The sequence below is a fragment of the Calypte anna genome, chromosome 4 (assembly GCF_003957555.1).
Source record: "Calypte anna isolate BGI_N300 chromosome 4, bCalAnn1_v1.p, whole genome shotgun sequence".
Taxonomy (NCBI): Eukaryota; Metazoa; Chordata; class Aves; order Apodiformes; family Trochilidae; genus Calypte; species Calypte anna.
The window spans coordinates 12,734,215-12,749,317 of NC_044247.1; the positions used below are offsets into that span (position 1 = coordinate 12,734,215).

Genomic DNA, 15,103 nt, shown 5'->3' on the forward strand with positions numbered 1-15,103 from the left:
CTGGCAGCTGGTGCCTTGCAGGAATGGGAGGGTGTGTCAGGACAGAACCAAATTCCAGAGTGTAAACAGGAAGAGGCAGCTGGGCTGGATGGGCTGCTTGTGCACACCAAGTCTGCAGAACTCCAGAGCAAATGTTATAGGATTTTTATTTTCTTTATACAAATATACAAGGCATCTCTGCTGCTGAAACTACAACACAGAGACTTAAGGAGAAGTTCCTCTGGAAAACACTTTTTTTTTAAAAGCATCTGAGAATAAGAAGGCTGAAGGGGGGATGTTGGGAAATATGCAGATGAATCTCAGACAACCACCACAGAAGCACCACCTTCAGAGGAGTGGGCCTCTGAGTGCATAATTCAAAAGACAGCCACGTAATGCTGCTGAAACAGAACAAATTAAAATACTGCAGGAGTTAAAATAAAGTTTTAATCTAGAACACTTCCACAGACAAAGAAAAAAATTTCAAATAAATTGAAAGATAAATCCTTGTTACCACCTGTGTATACCCAGGGGTTCCAATCACTGCTCCCCACTGCTCTGGTACCTATGTATAACATAGGAGAAAAAGAAGCAAGCAACCTGAGCTCTTTACCACAGGCTATGGTGGTGTAGATCTGACCCTGCAGTCACTATTACTTTACACCCCAATTGCTATCTGCTTGCCTTAAAGAAACTGAAGCCCATCTGTATTAAATTACAAACTCATTCCTATTTACAAGTCTAGTTTGAACCACAAACCAAACTCAACTGTTCTGAGAACAAAAAATAAATCTAGAAGACTTACGAAAAAATACTTAACTGGACAGTCTTGGGTCTTAAACAGGAACTTGGGAGCAGCTTTGTTTTTGCTAGTTACTAGTGGTTTGCTTATGATGGCCAGGCTGCTCTCCTTAGCCAAAATAAAAGGAAAAATCACACTTATCAGCATCAGGTATCAAAGCCCTCTCATGGAATCTTCCCTCTGGTGCAATTCAAAGTCAGCACACAACACTGGCAGGTCTCCTCTTCCCAGCCTGTTCCTGCCTGCCCTGAAGCCTTTCACTTTACAGGGACATCTTGTAGATGGCTCAACAAATCATTCAGGAAAATCTGACAACAGTAACCCTGTTTCTTTGATACAAGTAACGCACACCCCCAGGTTCGGCCTTGCTGGGTCAAAGGCACCGCAGCACTTGCGGCTTTTTCCAAGCTCCCTCTGGCACAGGTCTGCAGCTGCTTGGCAGCTGAAATATAAAATTATTTCTCCTCTTTGCCCTTAGTCTTTCTGTAGACCATCTCTCGAAAGCTTGCAAGGATCTTATTCTCTCTCTTCCTCCTCTCCTCCTGGTTGAAGGATGCCAGAGCTCTCTTCTCATCCGCGCTGTAGATCTGGTTCTCCTTCCGCAGGCGCACGGCTTCCATCCGGCGGTGCCTGGGGGGCAGAGGATGGGGCAGGGCTGGGACACCCCCACACCCACCCAACACACCCACCCAACACAGCCCCCCGCCACCTCCCACACCTCACACGGTCTGGAGGGGCTTGTAAATAAAGATACCCACACTAAGGAGCCTGAGCTGCACACAAACCTCCCCTGGAAGGAGCGTTGCAGAGCAAGAAAGTGACCTCTGGGGGTGTCTGTGCTCAGGGAGTGAGGTGGAGGATTCACCTGCCCCAGAGTGTCAGCTGCTGCATTGCCAGAATTGAAGTGAAATTCTTGTTGGATTCATAGAGAAAAAAGTGCAGCCAGCATCTCATACTTTGATTTGTCTCCTGCAAAGAGCTAGCATGTCACCCCTGCTGTCCAGAGACCACCTCTGAGCCACCCAACACAAGCACCTCCTCATTTCAAGCACAAATTACAAGTGTATTTACTGGAATTAATTATTTTGCTCCTGAGGAGAAAGTGTCCTTAGAAAACCCTCACCATCTAATCTACAGCAACAAGGAGTTTGTTATTTATCACTGCAAGCACACAGAGCACCTTCAGTGCTCACAACCAGAGCCTGGAAGCAATCTCCCAACCAACCAACCAACCAACCAACCAACTCTTGGAAGCAGCTCTGGAAATTCCACTCAGCCACAAGGATCAGCCAATCCATACCTGCTGCCACTCATGACGTAACCAGAGCTCTCAAATGATGCAATCTCTTCACTGGTCAAACCAATTTCACCTCTCCGGGGGATCCTTTTTCCTGCTTTCACATACTCTGCCATTGCTGCACCTTCACCAGGCAGGAGGGCATGCCCATAGCTTGAAAAACAAACAACAATCAGGGATTTCAGACAGTCTGATGCAGAGAGCCTGAGATAAACATTCAGCTTCTCTGCCTGCTTCTTGCTACTGCTGCATTTTTAAGCATTTTCCTACTTTTTCTTCCCTGTGGCTAACACTTGTAACACCATCTGAAATAACCAGTTGAATCTACTTTGATTAAGTGGCAACAAAGGTCCTTCTGGCTTGGTTGAGTTGATCCAAGTACTTTAGAGCTGGCTACTCACTTCAGAGGCCTGTCATCCTGAGAGGCATGAGTTTTTGGAGCTTCTGGGCCAATCAAACTATCAGCTTCTGTATTTCCTGCAACAATAAAATAATGAGGAAGATCAATATTGTGCCCATTGTTCTTTGTTATCAGAACAGTTACACAAGTCAGGGACACCTAAGAAAGAATTCACACAAAGGGCAAAGGACACCAAGAAGTTTCAAAACAAGTTTAAGGTCAGGTGAACCTACTTGATCTCTCAATCCAGAGATCTTCCCCTTGAATTGTTTCATCATCAGAATCTTCACTACTTGAATCACTGGATTCCTTCCTGCTCTTCTTATTTTTCTTTTTCTTATATTTCTTCCTGTGATAAAGTCAAAGACAACGTGCTTTAAATTTACCACATTTTCAGATGAAAGAAAGTGCTTGGAATCACACTCCAGTCACCAGCTGCTCAAGGCAACCTCCCCCTGTGGGAAGGCTCTCTGGCTGCTGAGAGGTTGCAGTAAACAAAGACCATACAGACACTTTTATGTCCTTTATGGCATTACAAAGTGCCTCCCTAAGTTTGCAGTGAGTCCTCTATGCTGCATGGTTCTGTAGATTTAAAGAAAATCCATAAAATTAAGATTATCTGGCAGCATCTGTAGCCCTGATTCCAGGAGCTCTCAGCTTTCCTCACTGCCTGCTAAGAGAGTGGTGGTGCCCTCTGGTCAGAAGCAGGTAGAATTACACACAACAACCTGTAAACTTACTTTCTGTTCTTCTTTTTCTTCTTCTTGCTTTTCTTTTTATCTTCATCTGAAAAAAAGAAAAGCATATAGATTATAAAAAAAGAAATTATTTGCTATTACTATGTAGTTTACTCCCTCCCTCCACCAGAATGTCTCAGAGCACAGCTTCTCAGAGGTGAGTTCTTCAGGTACCAAAAACCACTGATAAAGTTTCAGCAGAAAGCTGCCTGCAGCTTTGCTCAGTACCAGAACATTCCAAATATCTTACTGGCACCTGATGCCCACTGGATGTGACACTCAGAATTCCTCCTTCCTGAGGCCAGACACCAGGTGGATGCTGTAGCTCTCTCTGGAACTTGAGAACATTTCAAGTGTGCAGCAAAGCCCTCAGCACTGCTTTGTGTCCAGAGGAGCAGCAGGAGCTGTGTCTGTACAAACCCAGCCCCTCCTTCCTTACCACTGGAGTTCTGCTCAGACTCTGAGTCGCTGTCGCTGTCCTCAGAATGTTTCCTGTGTTTTCTTTTGGATGCCTTCCTCTTTTTCTTCTTTCTTTTCTTCTTCTTTTTCTTTTTTTCCTCTGGAATATGTTTTTAAGGATAACATTAGCTGACAGACAGGGATGATCTATCTCCACGTGCTTTTCCTGATACCCCCAAAGCAATGCCCACGGGTCAGTCAGTGAACCCCCTGCAAGGTGCAGCAGCAGGTCTGAGACTTCCCCAGCCTCTCATTTTTGAAACAAAGCCAAACCAGAATACCTTCCGAGCTGGAATCTGAAGAACTGCTCTTGGATTTTGCCTCTTCATCTTCTACTGGTGTATGCTCATCAGAACTAATAAAGAGAAAAGTTTTCTCTTAAAAATCTGTTTTCTAGTAGAAGGTCCAGAAGTAAACTCGTGATGAAAACACTTGTGCAGACTGGGAGGAAATTCTTGTCACAGAACAAACTGTCCCACAGCTGATTTGCAGCGTGGGAATTGCTTTCAGAACCACAACACCAAGGTCACCAGACCCACAATAAATCACGTCCTGCACATATTGGGAATATTTGGTTATACTTGGGAAAAAGGGAAGTAATGAGCTTGTTACTGTGACTCAGAACCAAATGGACATAACTTAATTAGTGGCAGGGAGAAGAAAACTTTGTCAATCCAACTGACACACAACCAAAATGGTAAGGACAGGAAGGGAAGCAGAAAGAATGTGCCTTACTCGGGGTCAGGAACCTTTGGTGACAGTCCCCAGACTTCAGGTGCTCCCAGCTCCCCGATTCTCTCCCTCTCATTGAGCCTCCTGCAAGGCAAACACCGCACTGACCCCCCGCACACACCCCCCGTGTGCCTCTTCCGACAGCCACCGTCAGCCGCACAAACACCCCGGCAGACCGGCACCAAACCCCCGCGCTGCAGGCCCGGAACAGCCCCGCGGCACAGACCCTGCCCTCCCCCCGACCCTCCCGTCCCCGGCAGCCCGGTTCCCCCGAGCACGACGGGCGCCGTGCGGGGAGCCCAGCGCGGGTCCGGCGCTCGCCTCTGCCTCAGGATCTCCTCCTTCTCCTTCTCGTAATACTCGGGCCAGGCCTTGCCGTGGTAGTGCCCGTGGTGCGGGGCGGAGCGGGGCCCGCCGGGCGTGCGCTCACGGGAACGGGACCAGCTGCGGCTCCGCCGGTGGCTCGTCCGCTTCAGGCCGTTGCGTTCTCGAGACCGGGACCGGGATCGGGAACGGGACCTGCGGCCCCGCCGATCGGGGCTGACAGCCGGCGGGCTGCGCGAACGCGACGCCGGCGCCATGGCGGCCGCTCAGCGGAGCCGCTTCCGGGAGGCGCGGGGCTTCCGGCGCCCTCCCGCCGCACGGGCGGAAGCGGGGCGGAAGCGGGGCGGCCCCGCCGGCGGGTCACGGCGCACTCTCCAAGCGCCCGTGCGGAAACACGGCGCCGCGGCGGCGGCGTTCCCGGCGGCCGCTCCCTTTGTGCTGCCGGCGGCGGCCCGGTCCCGCGGCGGACGGGTCCGGTCCCCCGGCAGCATGGACGTGCAAGCGGCGGCGGGGCCAGGTAAGGCGGAGCGGGAGGCGGCGGGAGGGAGCTGTCCAGGCTGCCTCGCAGCAGCACCGCTCGGCGGACAGCTCACGGCCCGTTACTGCCCCGTTACTCACCGGAGCCCGCGGGGTTCCCCCTCCCCGGGCACCTGCGCGGTCGATTGTTGGGGCTTAAGAACAAGGGCTCTGTCCGCCGCTCCCGGTGTCGGCTCGTTCCCCGGAGCTGCAGCCGTCTGAGGAGAAAAGGATGGAAATGGTTCAGTAAAACCGGACCCGCACCCCCTCCTGAGCTCCCCCCCTCCCTCCCCGCTCGCTTAACCCCCGGGACCTGTGCCTGACACTAACGGGGCTCTGGGGCTGCTGCTCCCTCCGCCGGGATGGGCTGTGCTGTGGGGAAGAGATGTCAGAGTTATTTCAGTCTCTTCTGCACACACGGGACGCAATTTCGGTTCCCAAACTATCAGTCTGTGAGGAGGAAGCCCGTTTAAACTGTGGATTATCTTGTGTGCAGACAGATGTTACCGGAGGTTTGCAGCGGTGTGTGTGTGGTGTAACCCTGCCCCGGCTCTGTCCGGGACCGGGACCGGGACGGGGACCGGGACCCTTCCCTGATGGGGCTTTGTGAATGTTCTGAGTACTGGGAGTGCTGCTTGCCCAGTTTAACCCCATCAGGACACCTCGAGAGGGGCTGTGGGGTCCCTGGAATGAGGCAGCAGGGCCCAGGGCTTTGCCAGCTGAATCCCTGCTGCAGGACTTGAGGCTCGGTGATTTTGTCTCGGGAAGAACCCGAAAGCTGGAGTGATCCTGATCTGACCCATACCTGTGGGCTCACAGCCTGCCCAGTTCCTTCACCCCTGCAGTGTGCTGGGGTCAGATGTCCTCAGGAGAAAGTCCAGTGCATGGCCAGCACCAGTGACAGGAGATTTTTGTGCCACCAGCCCGTGAGAGATGGAAGCTGCTGGGGCAGACACCTATCATAGGGACCCATCCCTGTGGCCCTTCCCCGGGATCCCCCAGCATGGGGGCTGCCCCAGAAGAGGGGTGTAAGGCCCTGAGGGGTGTCTGTGTGCTGGAGGGAGGGGTCACTGTGTGTGTTGGGGGGCTGGCAGCCAGGGGTTCACTGCCACCACGCTCAGCAGGGAGGGCCACCAGCCCTGGGGGGCACTGGCCACTCACATCTGGGCACATCTGCCCAGGGGCAGTGGTGGCTGAAACATCCACACTGCTCCCCTGCTACCTGATGTTGTAAAGTGACTGGAAGTCTCATGAGGCACAGGTGAGGCCATGCATGTAGGTACAGTACATAACAGCATCTGCAGTGACTGCTCAGGTCCATAAAAAGTAGCACTGGGCTTTTAAGTTCAGTCAAATGAGGCTTTGCCTAATGGCACTGGCAGGAAAAATACTCCCTGAAAATTCCTCAAGGCACGAAGAGTGGAAATTAGTATTTCAGAGTCCTTCAGAAGCAGTGGTGTTTTATTTGAAATTCCTCTGTGGAAGGACATTCTGTCCCCAGCAGTAGTTTTAGTTAGGATAACTGTTGGGTTATGATTTTACTGAAGGCCCTAAGGGGAAATTCACTGTCTTGTTTATCAAATTTAATTTATTTTAATATAAAATACATTTTCTCGTTACAGAGAAAGCTTCTTTGTCTCCCACATTTGTCAAGACAATTCTGCATTCAAGCACAGGAGGACTGAGTGGCAGCTTCAGTAAAGCTTTTTAAGCATGTCAGAGCATTAGCTGTGTCCCAACCATGGCAAGGCTCAGATTTTATATCTGATCTAAGAGGTTGCCCTAGAGAGAAGCTTCTGCAAAAAGGAGATGAGACAAAGAGATGGGGCAGCTCTCACAGCTAGTCAGCATCTTTTAAATTATCCAGCACTGCTGTGCCTAAGGCTAAGCAGTTCAAACCTGATTTCTGAGAACTTCAGGAGCAGGACTCCTTCCAAATCAGTGCTCATCTTGATCTAGAAATTTTCCCATTAGTTATTTAGAAATCAGATAGGCAATGAGGAGAAAAAAACTCCTTGAAGCTGAAGGATGAAGAGCCAACAAATGGATTAATTTGGCCCATCAGACATTTTTGGAGGAGAAAAAAAGAACATCGGATTATACATTAAGAATTAAAACAAGTACAGTGTTATTTTCATTTAATATAAACCCCTGTGCAAAAACAACAAATAACTTACATCAAAGGAGAAAACTTAATTGAAGGGTTGTATGAGGAAGGAAAGCCTATGTTTTCCACAGTTATTCCTTCTTCCCTTTTGTTTTACTTCACTCAACTCTCTGGAAAGACCTGTAAATAAACAGAAACTGCATTTCAGATCTGAAGGCACACTTCAAAAAGGCAGTTCTGCTACTACTTATACAAATACAGGGAGCATGGCAGGTGATTTTCTTGCTGGAAGGGCTCCTCAACCTAGGCAGAACCATTTTGTTGCTGATCTGTGTGGTGAGGGATTGCAGGAATTTGTGGTGGTGACTATGGGCTGTGAATGGTTTCGGTTGAACTTGATAGAAGGACGTTTGTTTTTGGCAAAGTTTTTGAATCTTAAAAAAATTCAAGAGCCTGTCAGGATTCCATAGGAATATATATATATATATATATATATTAAAAAAAGGAAAAGGGGGAGGGGGGCAGCTGGATTACTGAAGATGAAAAATACCTTTTATGATCTTGCTGCTCTCTGAGCATTCACGAACAGCAGCAGTTTGCACTGTGGCCATGTCACTCATGTCGAACGCTGCCTGTTGTCAAAGGACTTCATGTCTGCACAGCTCCTGGCGAGGCTGAACACGGGCTCCTCGGTGCCAGGAACACCGGATCCACGATCCCGCGGTGCGAGCAGGGACACGCAGGTTACGGCCGTGCCCGCTGCTGTGCGGGGGTGCCCGGCAGAGCAGCGCAGTCACCCCCGGAAAGAAAGGAGCCACCGCGGGCAGTAACGCGGCCATCGCGTCCCCGCAGCGCGGGCAGACACCAGGCAAGTGCTGGGGGGCTGGCTGGCGGCTTTCACCTCGGGCAAGCACCGCGGGGCCGCTGCCAAGGCCGCAGCGAGGCCCCTGTGTGCGGCCCGGGGTTCCCGAGGCCCCCGCCGGAGCTCGGCCCCAGCCCACACGCGGGGCCCTGCAGCCGCCCGGCCGTGCCCCTCAGCAGGGGCGGCCCCCGAGCGGTGCAGCCCTCGGGGGGGCTGGGAGCTTCCAGTCCCCTCAGCCCGCTGCACCGCTACCTCGGCTCCAGGCACCGCGGGAAGCGGGGCCGGGGAGCACACAGCCGGGGTCACGGGCTCCAGAGGTGCGGGCCGGACCTAAAGCCAGGCCCCGGCCTGAGGACAGCCCCGCCCCGGGCTCCGTTCAGCCCCGAAGGTTCCCGAGCCCGTTCGGCCCCGTTCAGCCGAAGGGTGACGAGAGCGCTCGGGCGGAGCGCGGGGGAGGGCAGAGCCCCGCAGCGCTCTCTGGCGGCCCTGCCGCGGGGGCGGTGTCCGAGCCGGGGAAGCGGAGGGGACCGGGACGGGAACCGGGACCGGGACAGCTGCCGCAGCGCGGGTATCGCGGGCCCTCTTCCTCCTCCGATCCGCGGGCTGCCTGCCGCTCCCCGCTGCCGCTGGGGCCGGCTCCGCTCCGCTCGCTTCAAGCAGGAAGTGCGGGGCACGGCCTGGCCGCTCGGAGGCGGCGGAGGGGCCGCCCGGTTGCCGGCTCCGGTTGCCGCCGCTGGGCCGCTCGCCGGGCCCGACGCCTGTCAGCGCTGCCTCTGGCTGAGGCGGGGCCGCCCGGACGCTCACACCCCGCCTGGGGAGCCCGCGGCGGGGCCCGGCCCGGCCCGCGAAACATCTCCCGCGACCGTGCCCTCACCCGCGACGGGTTCGTCTCCGGCTGGAAACGCTCGTTTTCATGGTAAACTTCACCGGGGGCTGCGGGGGAGGCGAGCTCGGGCCTCGGCCGGGAGCGGGACGGGCTCCGTGCACCGCCGTGACCGCCCGGAGCACGGAGAGGCCGCCGCTGGGCCGTGCGGGGGTCTCGGCCTTTGGCCTCGTCCTGCCCTCCAGGCGCAGGGAAATTGGCTGCTGCCAGGAGAACCCGGGCTCTGGGCCTCTAACTCCCTGCTCGCGGGTTTTAGTGGTGGGGTTTTTTCGCGTCTTGTTGGGTGGCATCGAATGGGAAGTGCCGAGGGCTGGGTTAGTTTGACTTTGCAGTCAGATCGGCTTTTTTGTTAGCGTGCTGCCTTGGTAGCTTGGCTTCAAACACAAGGCGACCTTGGAGACATAAGAGGAGGATAAAACCAAACAGTTTATCTTGGTGGGCAAGGAAGGGAAGTGCCAATAACGTTTTCATTAACTTCAGTTTTCTGGTAATACAGAGACGCACTGCATTTGTTGTCTGGCCCATAAATTAACTGCATTTTGGTGGGCTTGCTCATAAAAGTTTACAGAATATTTTCTCAGGTAAAAAGAAATGTGTTTAAAGCCTTTTGAGGGACCCGAATTTTCCATCTTGTCAGTTTTTGAATTTACCTAACTCGCTCTTGCATCAGATAAACAGTTGTTTCTCTGTTCCTCCCTGTGTCAGAGTAGAGGGTACATTCAGAATTGCACATACCTTTTGTAGAAGGTGACGGGATAAATAAGAAACCATGGGTGCCATAGCATACAAGCTCAAGAACTGTATCTCAAGTTTGTTTTTTCAAAAGCAGGAATAAGCAGTAAATGTGGGACCATCATGCAGTCCAATTTGTAAGCCAGTGTTTTTACTAATTTTTATGCCTTTTGCTTTCTCCTTGCAGGAATGGAGGGGAAAAAGCTGATTTCTGCGACAGACACACAGTATTCTAGTGTGCTCCTTCAGTCTCTGAATGAACAACGTGGTCATGGGCTTTTTTGTGATGTCACTGTCATCGTGGAGGACCGGAAGTTTCGGGCTCACAGGAACATCCTTTCAGCCTCAAGCACATATTTTCACCAGCTTTTCTCAGTGGCTGGGCAAGTGGTTGAACTGAGCTTTGTAAGAGCAGAAATTTTTGCAGAAATTCTTAACTATATTTATAGTTCCAAAATAATCAGCGTTCAGTCCGATTTACTTGATGAACTGATTAAATCAGGGCAGCAGCTGGGTGTTAAATTCATAGCTGATCTGGGCACACCTCCACCTGAAGGAAAAACCACGCCAAGTGAGGTCAAAGATGGTGCTTCAGAAACTTCAACTTCTACCCTGGGTCAGAAGGATGCTGAAACACAAGTACCTGTGGTGAGGCCAGAGAGTCAGGAGGTGACAGATGGCATGCCTGTTATAACACAGTCATTCTCCTTGCATGGCATAGAATATGAGACTACAAAAATTACAGTGAGTGATTCAGATGATGAGGACGATGATGATGTCATTTTTTGCTCAGAGATTGCTCCCCCAAAAGAATGCACTAAAGATACAAATGCTGCCACCCAGAACCAACCTTGCCCAAGCCAAGCAGGAGATTCTGACCAAAAACCATGTGGCATTGGGGGCTCTTCCCATCTGACCAGCACCCCAGCAGCTCAAAACCTCACTTTGTCTGCCAGTCAGCTAAACCCAAACCCAGCACAGTCGAGTGCCACGCCACTCGTCTCTGCAGCACCACAGCATTTGACTCCCAACATCATTGTGCTCAACAAGCCTCAGCTGAACGCGTCGCTCAGCGCCGGCGCCTCCCTGCAAACACACGTGACCCCTACGATTGATTTGCTGGAGGAGAACCAGCAGCCACCTGATAACAGCTCTGTAACTGGAGTGCAAACCACTGCTGTTGATGTTGAAGAGGTTGTAGAAGATGATGTCGATATCATTAGCTCCTCCAGTCCTGGTTCAGTCAGTGGCTTGTTGGCTCAGCCACCTTCTGCAGCCAAGGCAGCAAGCATTGAAGGATCAGGTGTGCAGAAAAAACAGGTGGTTACACTTTCACAGGAACCCTTTTGTAAACCTGGAGATTTTAAAATAAAAATTTCAGATGTCCTTAGTGGAAACAAGGAATTCAATTCAGGTGTAGCATCAAAGAATGCAGCAGAGGGGCAGAAAATCATCACACTGGATAAAACGACCGAAATAGGAGGCCTCTCCACAGGCTGCAAGGTTTATGCAAATATTGGGGAGGATACCTACGATATAGTCATTCCTGTGAAGGGCAGCTCTGAGGAAGGTGAAACCAAACCTGATGAAACACCCAAAACATCTGGTGGCGCCGAGTCTTCGAACAGGAAACGTATGAAAGTAAAGCACGACGACCACTACGAGCTCATAGTAGATGGGAGAGTCTACTACATCTGTATTGTGTGCAAGAGATCATACGCCTGTCTGACCAGCCTACGGAGACATTTTAATGTTCATTCCTGGGAGAAGAAGTACGCCTGTCGGTACTGTGACAAAGTTTTCCCTCTTGCAGAATACCGCACAAAGCACGAGATTCACCACACCGGCGAGCGGAGGTACCAGTGCTTGACCTGTGGCAAATCTTTCATCAACTACCAAATTATGGCCTCCCATGTGAGATCAGTTCATAGCCAAGACCCTTCTGGAGACACCAAGCTGTATCGGCTGCACCCCTGCAGGTCTCTGCAGATCAGACAGTACGCCTACATCACCAATCGCTCCAGCAGCTTACCTGTAATAAATGAGGGTGGAATTGTTTATCGTGTTGGCTCAGGGAAAGATGGCACTGAAGGGACAACATCCAGCTCTCCATCCAAACAAATTACCTGGGATGACATTTTCATCCCCCAGGGAAACGAAGCGATTTTAAAACAAAATCCCTCAGAGGGAAGTACTGAATTTGAGTTTGTAATACCGGAATCTTACTGAAACGCGTTAACTGCTGAGGGAGGTGTTGCAGGAGTGTTGCAGCTGTTCTGAATGAACTGTTCAAGTCTCTGTAAAAGCAAATGTTAAAGTTTGAGCAGGTTAACTTGTTCTACCAACTCATCAAATGGTAGCACTTGGGTGGATCATTGGCAGCTGTGATTTGTGTAAGCAATTAATCTGAACCTTTACTTGAAGAGAGAATAATAAGTTTTCAAGGATTAGGCAGTGTCTTGTGGGATGTTAATCTTGATCAATACATGGGGATTTGTAGCTTGAAAAGGTATAATTTCTTTCGAAGAGCTAGAAATTTCTCTTCTAAAGCAAATGAGGTATTTCCTGTACCCATACTTACTATGTAAACCCTTTCTTTCACGTTAGCACTTCTATGCTGCATTCTGTTCAGCTGTTACTCAAGGAAACAGATTTTCCATCGTAGTCTCTTGAATGTGGAACTGTAAAAAAAAAAAAAAAAAGTCCCAGAAATCATACTTATTTTTGTGAACAACACATTACTGCAAGAGTCCAGAATAACTGATCCAGTAGTTTGGAGTAGTGTATTTTTTAAGTAACATTGCAATTCTGATTTTATAAGCACTGATTCATCTGTCTTTGTGCAAACAGACTTACCAACAAGAGATACTCACTTAGGGCTAGCTTGAACAGACTTTATTTATACTTGGCAGTGTGGTGAGAAGAGTATTCAGTGTCTGGGCCATTATATATTATATAATTATATTATATCTCTTTCACTGTGGGGGTGATAGGACACTGGCACAGGCTGTCCAGGGAGGGTGTGGAGTCTCCTTCCCTGGAGCCATTCAAAGCCCACCTGGACACGTTCTATATGACCTACTATAGGTGACCCTGCTGTTTATTTTTGAGCTTAAGGCTTTGAAATTTACTTCTCAAAATTCTAGAATAATCTAAGAGCTGTACTGGTTTAGCACAAGGACTGCCTATTTGGCTAGACTTTTAAGTAAAAGAGGGATTTGGCTACCCCCCCAACCCTGTTTATAGGATGTAGAAGCATGACAACTAAACCAGCAATCAAAAAATACCCTCCATCCACAGCAATCCCAAGTACAGTTTCTCTGCTGCTGTCATCTCATTTTGGTTTTGGATTAATTGTCCCTTTTTTTTCTCCGTGCAATCAGGACACATTTAGGCACTTACAAATTAGATGTCCAGCACTGAGCAGCAAACAGCAGATCTGAGCAAATAAAAAAGCTGTTTACTGGAGTCCTAGTTCAGCATTTTGGATTTAGTAATTTGTTGAATTTTTGTAAATGGTGATATAAAAACTGCTGAAGTTCTAGAGATGACTGAGGAGGACTGTTGTGTGTTGTGCTGGTAAGATCTCATAATCTTTCATTGCTTAAATGAAAGGTTTTTCTTTTGTTCAGATACTTTTTTACTTCTTTTTAAGTAAACATCTCTATTCTCTGACCTACAAGGTTAAGGGTTTAGACATCCAGTACTTTAGACAGAAAGGCATTTCAGTGGTAAATGGTTCAATACAACTTGAGCTATAAAGAAGGGTGCCAGAAATCTGTGTGAGTCAAGATGGGAGGAAGAGGAGGATTTGCCTTATGCATGTAATGCTCAGCACATCTTTTTTGTAGGGCAAGAACATGATAACCATGAGTACTTCCAGATCATATTGCAGACCCTTTTGAATATAAAAGGGTATTGAAATGTTACAACTTGGATGTTTTCTGAGATGGCATTTTGGAAGTCAAACATAATCCTCAGGAGACACAGCTATTGATCACCTGTGTTAGCAGAGGTGGCTCTGGTGTAGCTGGCTGCCTGTTACACTGAGACTTCCTAAACCTTCTGAGAGGAAAAATCCAATGCTATTTTTGTTACTGAGGAGACACGTCTGGAATTAAGCATCCATTTCAAAGTGTACATTCAGTAATCATGAAACATAGTGGCTATCAGAATTTGCTGCTGATATATTTAAAACCTTAAATTAAACTGTGCCTATTAAAGGTCTCTTTTTGGAGGAAAACTGGAAAATTAGGGCTTTGTAACTATTTTTGCTAGAAGACTCGTGCTTGCATGTGTCTCAGGGTCTTGAGTTTTCCTTGGAAGTGATTTTTGATACACATAGTCCAGAGGACATGTAAAGATTTTTTTTTTATTTCACTTCCAGTATTTATTGGTTTGGAAACATGACAAATACCATTATTTTAAAACTTTTTATGGGGCCATGAGCTTGATATATTTAGATTTCTGGCTTTGCACTTATATTTGTTTATGTTTGTTTTTGTAAGCCCTTAGCTTCCAGTTTAACTTAATGACAAACCTTGTGTAAATATTAAGAAATTGGCTTTGGGGTGGTGGAAGAGAAAGACTGAATCTGAAAAAGCATTCTATATAAAAATTAAAAATTTCAACAGAGTATGGTATCAACCTCACAGCCATTTATATGCATAAAAAACCATAAATGGATTTGCTGCAAAATATGATAATGGTGGCTGCATCATTACTGTGTGATTTCTTTGGAGATTCATACCATAGCATTCCAGTGTGTGAATTAAACAAATACTGAGATTAAAAATTGACTGCTTATTTATTTTGTACTGGTAAGGCATGCAGCTTATAAGAAGATGATGACTGTATAAACTCAGCAATTACTTTTACAGCTATTGCACAGGAACTGGTCCATATGAAACATTTATCATTTTTGCCAGATCTATCATGTATATAGTTGTACAGTCTTTCCTTAACATACTTTTTAAAGTTGTGTTCTACTTTTCATTAATCAATACTTGAGATTAGTTCTTAGAGCTTTCTATGGCAAAAATAAAAAAGTTGAATTCTAAGGATGGGTGAAGCATGTTTCTTTCTAATGACAACTCAGGTTCTCATGTCTAACATGTTAGATCACCAACAGTTTGTATCTTCCTTTTCCAGATTTTTGGGAAGGGAGGAGGAGTGTTTTTATTTGGGGCCTAGGTTTTTAGGCAGGTTGGAGATTTGGTTGGTTTGAGGTTTTGTTTGGTTTTATTTCTTTTTTATTTCTTTTTTCCCCCCAA

The 15,103-nt window shown here is 48.6% G+C and overlaps 2 protein-coding genes across 3 annotated transcripts; one reads left to right on the plus strand and one right to left on the minus strand.

The window, feature by feature from the left end:
* Positions 1 to 407: 407 nt before the first annotated feature.
* On the minus strand, positions 408 to 5,023 carry NKAP (NFKB activating protein). Its single transcript, XM_030449299.1, has 9 exons — positions 4,728 to 5,023; positions 4,410 to 4,490; positions 3,956 to 4,029; positions 3,655 to 3,774; positions 3,219 to 3,264; positions 2,712 to 2,827; positions 2,480 to 2,555; positions 2,082 to 2,231; positions 408 to 1,411 (listed from the first exon to the last, which is right to left on the minus strand). Exons 1-9 carry the CDS (start codon positions 4,985 to 4,987, stop codon positions 1,237 to 1,239), a joined length of 1,098 nt encoding a protein of 365 aa, XP_030305159.1. The 5' UTR covers positions 4,988 to 5,023; the 3' UTR covers positions 408 to 1,236.
* Positions 5,024 to 5,071: 48 nt separating this feature from the next.
* ZBTB33 (zinc finger and BTB domain containing 33) lies at positions 5,072 to 12,514 on the plus strand. 2 transcript variants are annotated; one of them, XM_030449429.1, is made up of 2 exons: positions 5,072 to 5,247; positions 10,018 to 12,514. In XM_030449429.1, exons 1-2 carry the CDS (start codon positions 5,220 to 5,222, stop codon positions 12,057 to 12,059), a joined length of 2,070 nt encoding a protein of 689 aa, XP_030305289.1. In that variant the 5' UTR covers positions 5,072 to 5,219; the 3' UTR covers positions 12,060 to 12,514. The 2 variants fall into 2 exon arrangements, with proteins under 2 accessions (XP_030305289.1, XP_030305290.1); XM_030449430.1 differs by lacking the exon at positions 5,072 to 5,247 and adding an exon at positions 8,666 to 9,131.
* Positions 12,515 to 15,103: the final 2,589 nt, after the last annotated feature.

What these genes read in the sequence shown, in the direction of transcription:
- ZBTB33 (XM_030449429.1), top strand. Translation starts at nt 5,220, where the DNA reads ATGGACGTGCAAGCGGCGGCGGGGCCAG. An exon ending in GCAAGCGGCGGCGGGGCCAG is followed by an intron (nt 5,248 to 10,017) that starts GTAAGGCGGAGC and finishes TTCTCCTTGCAG; the next exon opens with GAATGGAGGGGAAAAAGCTG.
- NKAP (XM_030449299.1), bottom strand. Translation starts at nt 4,987, where the DNA reads ATGGCGCCGGCGTCGCGTTCGCGCAGCCCGCCGGCTGTCAGCCCCGAT. An exon ending in TCTCTGGATTGAGAGATCAA is followed by an intron (nt 2,556 to 2,711) that starts GTAGGTTCACCT and finishes TTATTGTTGCAG; the next exon opens with GAAATACAGAAGCTGATAGT. An exon ending in CAGGATGACAGGCCTCTGAA is followed by an intron (nt 2,232 to 2,479) that starts GTGAGTAGCCAG and finishes TTGTTTTTCAAG; the next exon opens with CTATGGGCATGCCCTCCTGC.